Genomic DNA, 10,684 nt, shown 5'->3' with positions numbered 1-10,684 from the left:
AATACAAAAAAAAAATCTACAGCTCTGTAAATGTTCAAAGAAAGTATAAATTAAAATAGGAAAGAAATTGACTAATATAATACATATAGCCTCCTTTAAATAATTATTTTGAGTTCAGTCTGTAGCAATATGATTATTGAACGTGGTTATGTATATTTTTTAATGATGTTTGTTTTGACCTGACATATTGTATTTGTGTATTTTGTATATCAAAGTCAGAACAAAAGAAATGAATCACCTACTTACTCTCTCATACTATATCTAGTACTACACCATGCTTTGATTTTTTTAAATTACTGTATACTTATGTTATAGCACCAAAAGTACTGGAATTGAAAATCCAGCGGTTGTGTGACTAGCAGTCATCAACACATTTATTGTAACTCTTGGCATCTACTACATTACTTATGTAAGATCACAATTTTTTGAGTAACAGAAAAACACATTTCTGTTTAATAAATTATTCATTTATCAAAACAAAAAGGTGTGAAAATGAACACTGTAAAAAGTTAAAACTGTTTTATTTGTAAATACAGTACCCATAGAAATACAAATATTACATTACCAACACACTGTGCAACCCACTAAAATCATAAATATATTTAAAAACAAATCTGAGATAAAAGAAAGCAGTGGAGTGCAGAATACAGGCACTTTTTTACATCTTAACATTAAAATGACCTATCGGTTTAAAATGACCTCTCTGTTCAGGAATCTACATGTTCTGCTGGCATAGGAAGGTAAAGCAACAAAAATAACATCTTGGTAACCTTAAAATCACCCAATGTTACTTTAAGTACAGACCATTTCAAAAGCATGTTAGGGTTGGACGATAATGACATTTTCAGCTGCCAATTATCGTCTGTACATTATCACAATAATCGTGATTTATCGGTCAAATAAATAAAGCATTAAAAATTATTGTAATTTATCAAACTTATACTTGAGCAGCATGACAACCGCCAGTCTAAGTGACTGCGTTTAGAAGAAGAAACTAGACAGTGTATGCGCCAAGTTTTTACATTGCTGGTGGGTGCCCAGCAGAGCATGTGAGCGGAGCGGGACCATTTTGCTAGGAGCGTGGAGTGGAGTGGGTAACGTGCCCGAGTGCGAAAAGGCTGTACATGCAAGATATGATCCATAAACGATGCAGCTTTTGCGATGCTCCGACAATATTGTGCAATCTATGAAATCGCCCTGTATAATTAAAGTTAACAAAATAATCAATAACATTCAATTTGCACAATAAGACTTTTATTACAACAGGGAAATCAGTTTATATATATATATGAGCTTATTTTCCCCCATGTGGTGCACAGGCTGCAGTATAGTACGCATGGTTTACTGTAGTTTAAAGCTGGTTAAAATAAAGAAGCAAGTTGTTTAGGCTATATTAAACGTTTGCCATATGGTTGTTTTGTCGTTTTTTTCAATTTTACAAACAATATATATTTTTTATATGTTAGAAAACCAGTCATGCTTTGCCAACGTATTATGAAATTGAAACCATGAAGTAAAGTTAAAAGCCCAAGCATATTGTTTAAAATCAGTACTTGACTTCCCGATGTACGCAGTGCTCACACAGACCACGTTTTGCGCCTCACGCACAGTTCGGTGCCGCATACTGCTCAATGCAGTGCCGCTTCCTGCTTCATTGGGTCACGGACAGGAAATATGAATATCAATATGATTAACGGGATCGCTGCAAAACAATTCTCGTGATTATCGATATTACTGATTATTGTTCCAACCCTAAAATATACTAATGCATATTTATTACCCAAGTAATAAAAGATGTGAACTTTTGCTTTTTAGGTTTTGGAGTCGAAATCAATTAAATCACACAAGATTAAGTTAAAGATTTAGTTCAACTAAATATAATAGAATAAGTCAGTTTTAATTAACACACACCACTGTCCAATACAATTTCCTGATACTGCAGTCTTTGTCCTGGGATTTTAGATATGGGTTGTAATGTAAAAGTCTATTACATGTTTCGTGTAGACTATTGCCAGAATTCCATATCATACAAGACTTCAAAGATATCTGAATAACCGTTTGTTCACATGCTCCGGTTCACAGATTAAATGAAAACGACAAAATGAAAACACATTGTGCACATAACACTATCAATAATATAAGCAATGCTGTATTTGACAGCCATTACCCATATTTAAAGTATTCATTCACTATTGTAGTTTTGGTAGGATACAGCTATCCATGAAGATTTAATGTCAGGGATGCCCTGAAGTTTTAGCTGTGCGATTATCATTACTGCAGTCCAAGATTCTTACCACTATTTTTCAGCTTTTCACAGATTTAATTAATGAACTGAAACCACTCCTGATTCCTAACAACTTGAAATTATAATGGAAAGCTGAATATATTACTTTTCTGACAACCCCCCCCCCCAAAAAAACACATTTAAATCAAACATAGTTACAATCTTATCTGTACAATTTTTAAAACAATCTAATCCATAAATTTAAAACACAATCATATAAATCTGATAAAAGCAGAAAAAAAAGCTTAAAACATAATTTTAGGGGACAGAAGTTACCCTGAATATGCAAAGTGCAACTACCCTCTTCACCATCATTATAACCACATGCTACAGTCCCAATGGTAGTGAGTGTAAAGGAGGCTGTATCTGACACCACACTTGCTCCTGTGGTTGCATCCATTGTCCGGCTGTATTGGACTGGTCGACCCCAGCCAACGCCCTCAGAGGTGGCGGGTCGTCCAAGCAGTGCCACCCTAGACGGGCGTTCCCTGGTCCTGGTTCCTCGCTGCTTGCCGCAGTGCCTGGATGTTGTAGGCCCAGGCTCGGTGGACTCCCACCCCCTCTGTGCGGCACGGTGCCCAGCCTGGGAAGGGGAATCTGCCCGCCACCACCAGAGCATCCAGGGGCAGCTCCGAGAGCAGCTTCTCCTGCAAGAGGGGGAGCTGCGCCACACACACACCACACATCAGGACCTGTCTAACCAGTTAGAATTAGCTTCGCCCTGGTGTGGAGCATGTTCTCCTGGTACACCCTGGTCCCTTGGTTACTACAGGAGGCCGAACCACTGTCACAGTTTACTTTAGCATCGTTGGAGATAAAGTCCAAAACTTTTAAGATTATACATTCCACCACCCCAGAACTGTGCGTGAATGATCTTCCATGGCCACCACAATCCCTCTACAGTCGAGCTAGTTCGGGACGAACCTAAAACGATACATTTGTCATCTTCCAGCACCTTGTGTATGCCATGTTGTATCAATGCTATGATCAGGGAAAATAGTGGCCCAAAACTGACCAGGCATTGATTTCAGTAACAAGTCAGTAACATTGCCTGACATATAAAAATCTAACAAACAAACACACATACATACTGACAGAAGCCTCTATACACCCTCCAGATTCTGAGAAAATATTGTAAAACTGTCCCCTTTTATGTTACTGAGAATATATATAAATATATTTTTGGGTTACTTACCACACTAGGTGCCAAAAAGACAGTGACGTTCCTGCATTCAGCTAGACTGACCTGGAGGAGAGACACAACCAGAACAGCTGAAGCTGCATTAAATCTAAATTGTGGGGCATGGCTAGCTCTAAGGTTAAGGTTCACTAAAAGAAATGCAGACCTGTTTCAGATATTGCCATCAAAAGAGGCATTCTGAACATGTATGTCTAACTGATATAAGGTTCCTTTGATCAATTTACACCCCACTGGGATACACCCAGTCTGCTTAGAGACTGTTTTACTCTACACAGAATCAACATGGATTTGATTAACCCCTTATTTTTAATGGTTATCTTGCCACAATAGGCAGTCCTGTAAAATGTTCTAAAGAAATCCAACCCCTTGGTTTCTTCTAGTTTTACATGCCTCACAATTCATGCGTGTTTGAAGTTACAGACGATTGCACTACTGACCTTCCAGAGGTCCTCCTGTCTGAAGGACACCTTCCCAGAATACCCGGCTCTCCAGGCATGAAAGTTGGAGAGGCGAATGAGCCAGGGGTTGAGCTCATAGCCCACCACGGGCTGGAAACCCTGCCTGTATGCCTCCAGCACCTGGGTGGGGGATAAAGACCCTGTCAGTGTTCATACAAATCTAACATAAGCTGGTCTTATTTTGTTCAACATGGCCAGAGATCAAACATGATGATTTAATTATCCTATGCAACTAAGCTGGCATTTGTGGCTTTTTCTTTAGGCAATACTGCAGAAAAATGTGTTGGACAGTTGCAAAATACATAGAACTTACACAAACAGAACTGAACTAAGAAGAATGTTCATAACTGAAAAACAAACCCCCAAAAATGATATATTTTTTACATTGTATAAGGTATTGGTTTTATTTTCCAGTAGTTTTAATTTCACACATTTCTAATACTGAAAAACACTTCATTGTAGTGGCAAAAAATCACAGTGCATGATCTCCATAGCAATGCCTCTCCACCAGGTTTTATATAAATGACTGCACATGATTCCAGCAACCAGAGAATCCTGCATGCTCAGCACGGGACTGAAAATAGTTACTTATTTAAGGCTGCTGATTAATTTACCAGCAGTATAAAGTTTGCAATAGAGTACACTCACAATCCTGCCGTCCCCCGAGCCCAGGTCTGCAATGTTTCCAGAGCGCCCCTGAAGCAGAGTCATTACACTCCGCACCTGGGCATGGCTGGCCGGGACATAGGGCACCTGCGAGGAGGATTAGTTAACCTGCTGCCAATTGTACCCACAGAACACACACAAGGGTTGCAATCCCACTGTCTGCACTGCCAATCTTCCAGTGCAATATTTTTATTGCTTGCAGACAATAAACCTGACAACAAATCAACTATTTACAGCAGGTTACAGGGCTCATGGGAAAAGAAGAGGGTGTTCCATTCAATGTGTACTATATCCCTGAACATACCCAACCATAGGCGGACCAACGAGTCTCAATAGTATATTCATTGATCGATTAAAGCCCTGGTGCCCTATTTAAGAACATAAGACATATTACCAACAAGAGGAAATTTGGTCTATCTAAGGTCGTCTAAGCTCGTCTAAGCTCCTAGTAGCTGATTGATCTCAGAACTTTGTCAAGTTGGGTCGTAAAGGATCCAAGGGTTTCTGCCTCGAGAACATTACTAGGTAGCCCATTTCATACACTCACCACTCTCTGTGAAGAAGTGTCTCCCTCTCCATCTAATTTCCAGCTGTTTCCTCTGGTGCTGGTTTCTGTAGTAATGGTTCTGGTTAATTACGTCAACTCCTTGTCAGATTTTAAAGACTTCAGTCGTGTCACCCCAATTCTTCTTTGTTCCAGGCTAAATAGATTCAGTTCTTTCATTCTTTCTTCATAGCTCATTCCTTTAAGTCCTGGGGGTAGTCTGGCTGCTCATCTTTGGCCTCTCTCCAGGGCTACAATGTCCCTTTAGAGCTGTGGTGACCAGAATTGACACTGTATTCCAAGCTGCGGTTTTACCAGTGCATTATACAACCTCAACACAACCTCCTTGGATTTGTACTCTACACTTTTGGCCATATACCCAAGCCTGCTGTTTGATTGCTTCCCTACACTGTGGTTGCTGACAGCTATGAGTCCATTACAACAGCAAGGTCTTTCTTTTGGTGTGCCTGACCTGGTTGGCTATAAGCGTGTCTACCACACCCCCAAGCTTTGTGTCATCTGCAAGTTTGACAAGTTTGCTAATTATCCCCCAATCTAAGTCTGATGTAGATAAGAAACACGAGTGGTCCAAGAACAGAGCCCTGTGCCACTCCACTGAGTACACTGCCCCAGTTAGAGGTTCGCCCTCTTACAAGTCCTCTCATTATAAAATGAACACAGCAAATAAAAAATAAAAAAAACACTTTCCAATAACAGCAAAGATCACTACGCACAAGAAAATAGTTCCAGTGAAAAGTAAACACCTGTGTATGTTTTATTTTAATAAATGATCGGTTTCTTCATAAATATAATACAAATTGATTCAAACGTGCATTAAGTAAATCATTTCTGTATATCAATTATATTAACATATTACTTGCTAATTTACTATTTCATTAATGGACATACATATTTAAACTTAGTAAATTGCATAAATAAATCTGATAAAACTTTAATTACAGAGCAGTGTTTTTTTTAATAACTGTTCACTTGAAAATTGCCAGATATTGTGCAGTTTGAAAAACAGCGGAGCCTGAGTGTGAGTGCTCATTTGTGCCTGCCTTGTGGGAACTTTTAGTAGCTTTTCCAGCTTTGCTGGTTTGACTGGGGGTTAGTGTGTTGTTTTCTTTTCCACTGCTGTATAGTGGGTCATTGAAAACGCGGTTGATACCAGCTTACAGACCTGTAAAGCTTGTTATGCTGTAGTGCGCTCCATCTTTATTGCTCACAGAACCGATACAATATTCCCCGAGGAGACTGTTCAACTCGTCCTTAGAAAGTACATTAAATGCAAGTCTACCTTTTTCTTGGAGACAGTTTTATAGGATATGTACAAAACATTGTAATATCCATCCCTTAAACCTCTACTAAGAAATGTAAACTTGTTCCTGTACATACCAAAATATTTTTTTAATTCAAACAAAAACAACAGCTGCTGTAACAGCTTTACTCACCTGCAACTTCAAAGGAACTCTTCGGAACCCTGGCATGATAATCCCCGCCCACACTGTGTAAACAGCCAATCCGGTGCCGGCGGTGATCTGCAGGAGACCCCACCCCCCTAGAGTCCTCTCTTTGAACTCTGTCATGGCCTCTTCTGAGCTGTCCTGCTCCATCTCTAACAGGATGGCACAGGCACACAGGCATGAGAACACTGCTTAACAATACTTACAATTTCAGCACATGGGTTCTGTATTTTCACTTATCAAAGTGGATGGCAAAGAAGAGTCTTTTTCTTCTTTCAAGTCCCATTTAAGTTTAGTTTACCATGACACTTCACAAAACTGAGAGACCAAAGGATCACCAGGAACAGTATAAAAAAGTTACATAAAAAACACAATACAAGTACACAATAAAGATAAGCTGTGACGTATATTCAGATATTTGACTGAAGGAAATATAGGAGTAGATGCAAGCTAAATGAAGCCTTCATTGATTCATTCAATCGCCATGGAATACGCCGCTTGTTTAGTTTAGTTTAGTTGTCATGGTAACGAACACTGAAATTACTGAAGAAATATAGTTCGTAATATAATTAGAACACATTACAGAAACTGTCCTAATACTGACGTTACGTTGTCCTCTAAATTTGACCTGGAAACCGTAAAGTTTTAAAACAAAAGGCTCCAATTCACTTCATACGTAACGTCGACTGCGTGTAAGGCATGCAAATGAGGCATTGTTAATCTGGCAGTCCGTTATAATTACTTACAGACATTTTAACAATTCAAAAAGTAACCTACCTTTACCAGAAGAACGATTCAACAAATCTGGACAAGGTGCGCACTGACTGCAGCCCGACTGGAAATACCGGCTGCGTTCACGTCGCGCAGGCTCTACGTCAAATGACACGCGTCTGCGCGCATACCCCGTCCAAGTTCAGCAAACTGCGTGACAATGGAAGAGCGCTACCAAGTGCAAGAGCAGTGTAGAGAACGACATGCAGCTGTTAGGGAACGTGTACTGCCACCTAGGATGGGGGTGTGAATAACACAGAAAACGAGTTTGTATAAGTTACAACTACTGTATTGTGAATAACACAGACAATGAGTTTGTATAAGTTACAACTACTGTATTGTGAATAACAAAGACATATCTTAAAGTTTATATCAAGACACGTATATTTTGCCTTTGATCTGTCATTATAACAATCGGGGATCATGAAGGGTACTTAACTTCTGCTATCAGAATTTAGAAAATTCAACAGTCAGTTTGTTCCGTCTGCTATGCAGCTGCCTGGGAAATCTCCCCAAACTGTTCAAGCGTAGATAATACAACTTTAAAAAAAGCATTTTGTTTTATGTTACGTTGTTTGTTTTTGCTGAATCATAAGTGTATGGAGTTGGAGGACGCTTAACATGAATGACACGCTCTGCGCGTATCCGCAGAAGTCAAGATTCAAAATCGCCGGGAACCCGCTTTGATTAAATGACCAGGGCACGTGTTGTGCCAAGCAAAAGATTGTGTAGCACATGCGCACAACAAACAGGACACATTGATTTGTTACTACACCGGCAAAGAAGTATCGTGAAGCTGTCCTTACAAAGGTACCACCAAATGTTCCTGTCAGGACACTGCACTCTGATTGGTTAATAAAACAATGAATAATCCTCTCCCAACACCAAAACCCTAAACCTAAGGTCAGTATCCTATACTGCAGCCAGTACACATCTAAAGTAGTTCATGTTTGCAGTGAATAAGCGTTTTTGTTACTTTAAAAAAAGTGACCGGAGGTGCTGACTTCCTCAGTTGTCCTGACAGGAACATTTCGTGGTACCTTTGTAAACACTGCTATCGTGAACGCCTTCCATGTTCCATCCACACAGTCCGAGTATAAAAAATGAAAACGAGAGATTCCGCTTCTCCACACTGAACATTCAACTCAAAATACAGACCAGGAAACAAACAAAAAAAAAAAAACAATAGCATAACGGTATGATGTTAGAATAAATACATATGTTTTAACTACCAAAATGAATGAACGTTGCCATTTCCTCGGTGTTAAGTGTCTTGCTAAAATCCTGTAAGTACATAAACTATCTCCTGTTCTCATACGGTTAGTTCATTTTCTGTTTCTAAGTAGCCTGTTTCCAGTACAAACGGAACATGTTTCAATGTGTACGTGAGGTTTGTGCTAATGTATTACCACGTGTTTGCCAATACCTGGCATTGATAAAGTAAAATAACCAAAAATGTGCCATGGTACAGGAAGTTAAACACAATATTAATTATTAAACACATAATCAGAGTTAATAAGCAGGTAATCCATACGTTTCTTAATGTTATTATTGTATAACAAATGACAGTGCTGCCAACTTGCTCAGCACGCTGCTACAGTTTCAAACTTCTTAAACAAATGTCAATCAAATTAAATATGTTTTTAATGTAAAATGTGAGCTACTGAGAGCCAGGGTTGAAATCCAGTGTTTCATGCCTGTGTTCAGCTCTTGGTGAGTTTGGTGGTCTCAACTGAGACATCTAGTGGATGTTATTGCCAATGACAGGTAAGTAAGTGACCGCGCTGGAGACTGAATGGTTCAGTGGGTGTTCAGGGCAGCTTGAGGCGCGCTCTGCGCTCTCACATGCAGACAGGACACTCACATCGCGGGCAGACTTTTTATCTGTGTTTCAGAGCAGAATACACGTGCAATTAAGACTTGCAATCTTTTGTGGGGCTCTTTTAAAAAAAAAAAAGTATTTCCCATAGTAAATACATATCAAAGTGTGATAAAGCATAGTGAAAGCATGGTAAAGCATAGGTAAGCGTTGGAAAGCCCAGAGAGGCATGGTAAAGCATGACAAATGCCTACTATAACCATGAACAAAGCATGGGAAAAAAACAAAATTGCAGTGGAAATGTACACTGGTAACCCTTTAAGGGTAGTGAATTACGCTATAGATTTAGAAAGTTCACCTTATTACTTCTTGTGCTGTAGCTCAGACTGTCAGTTTGCAGCTACAGGAGGAAACAGTTTAGTACTTTGATCTACAATGCTCTGTTTTAAAAAGAATCCATACAATGCAAAGTATGAGTTCAGAAGACCTTCAGCAGAAGAAAGATAATACACGTTGCATGTGCTAAGTAAGAAATGTATTCGGAAGCCTCAAATGTTTGTAACCATGTAGCACTTTTCCAAACACGCGTTCAAGAATATACATAGAAATCTAACTGGAATTCACAATGATGTTATGGTTCATGTGAAGCCAACAGGAATTCAAAAGGAATGCATCTAGTGTGTTAGCTCATACATAATTACATCTGAATCGATGGCACTTATTAGAGAGCACAGCGAGAGAGAGAGAGAGAGAGAATGGGAGTGTGTCCCTCTTTTCCAACACTCCAAACAGTTCCCACAGTCCTCAGCTAATCCATGAGCTTGTCTTAATTAGATGCGAATTCCAGCCCACAGAGCCCACACGTTATGTGCTATGTGCAGTTTTAGAGGCAACAGGTGGAGCAGAGCTGTGGAGAAGACGGGGCCAGTTCGGACAGGGTGTGTTATTCAGAGAGAACTCTCACACAGCCTTGCACACCTGGGCAGCTCAGTTCAGTACTGCCACAGCAGAGACTATCCTCATGATCTAAACCATGCTGCATTGTTCTCGGATGGCTTGCATGTGGAGTTGGGGCCCGCTGGTTAACTGTGTTATCAGAGTTGCATGTTTTGGTTAGTACTTGTAGCACATTTTCAATGAATGAACCCCAAGCTTTAATATTCTTTTCCCCATAATATTAACTGGAACTTAAGCCAAGCCTGTGGAAAAAATGTCCACCGGGCCACTCATACAAAAAAAAAATCTAGAGATGTTGTTTTTGGATCTGTCACTCAAAAAAACAAATAAGATGTATATAACAAGTCCTATTGTTGCTACGTAGACCTACTGTCTGATTTGATCAGCCTGCACCCTGATAAGACACAGCTGGGTGTTTTAGAGCATTTTACAGCACCTGGAAATCAACTCTGGATTACATCAACCACCCTTTCTTGGTTATCCTGGGATTACCCCTACAAAAAAAAAAAAAAGATTTC

The 10,684-nt window shown here is 39.6% G+C and overlaps 1 protein-coding gene across 1 annotated transcript; it reads right to left on the bottom strand.

Moving 5' to 3' along the window:
- Positions 1-504: 504 nt before the first annotated feature.
- On the bottom strand, positions 505-7,609 carry antkmt (adenine nucleotide translocase lysine methyltransferase). Its single transcript, XM_034030142.3, has 6 exons — positions 7,397-7,609; positions 6,608-6,771; positions 4,592-4,696; positions 3,923-4,063; positions 3,480-3,530; positions 505-2,946 (listed from the first exon to the last, which is right to left on the bottom strand). The coding sequence occupies exons 2-6, from the start codon at positions 6,767-6,769 to the stop codon at positions 2,758-2,760; spliced, it is 648 nt and encodes a 215-aa protein (XP_033886033.1). The 5' UTR covers positions 6,770-6,771; positions 7,397-7,609; the 3' UTR covers positions 505-2,757.
- Positions 7,610-10,684: the final 3,075 nt, after the last annotated feature.

This window comes from Acipenser ruthenus, chromosome 13 (assembly GCF_902713425.1).
Source record: "Acipenser ruthenus chromosome 13, fAciRut3.2 maternal haplotype, whole genome shotgun sequence".
Taxonomy (NCBI): domain Eukaryota; kingdom Metazoa; phylum Chordata; class Actinopteri; order Acipenseriformes; family Acipenseridae; genus Acipenser; species Acipenser ruthenus.
This window is presented reverse-complemented; position numbering and strand designations above follow the sequence as displayed.

What these genes read in the sequence shown, in the direction of transcription:
- antkmt (XM_034030142.3), bottom strand. Translation starts at nt 6,769, where the DNA reads ATGGAGCAGGACAGCTCAGAAGAGGCCATGACAGAGTTCAAAGAGAGG. An exon ending in GCTCGGGGGACGGCAGGATT is followed by an intron (nt 4,064 to 4,591) that starts GTGAGTGTACTC and finishes TCCCCCACCCAG; the next exon opens with GTGCTGGAGGCATACAGGCA. An exon ending in GACAGGAGGACCTCTGGAAG is followed by an intron (nt 3,531 to 3,922) that starts GTCAGTAGTGCA and finishes TCTCTCCTCCAG; the next exon opens with GTCAGTCTAGCTGAATGCAG.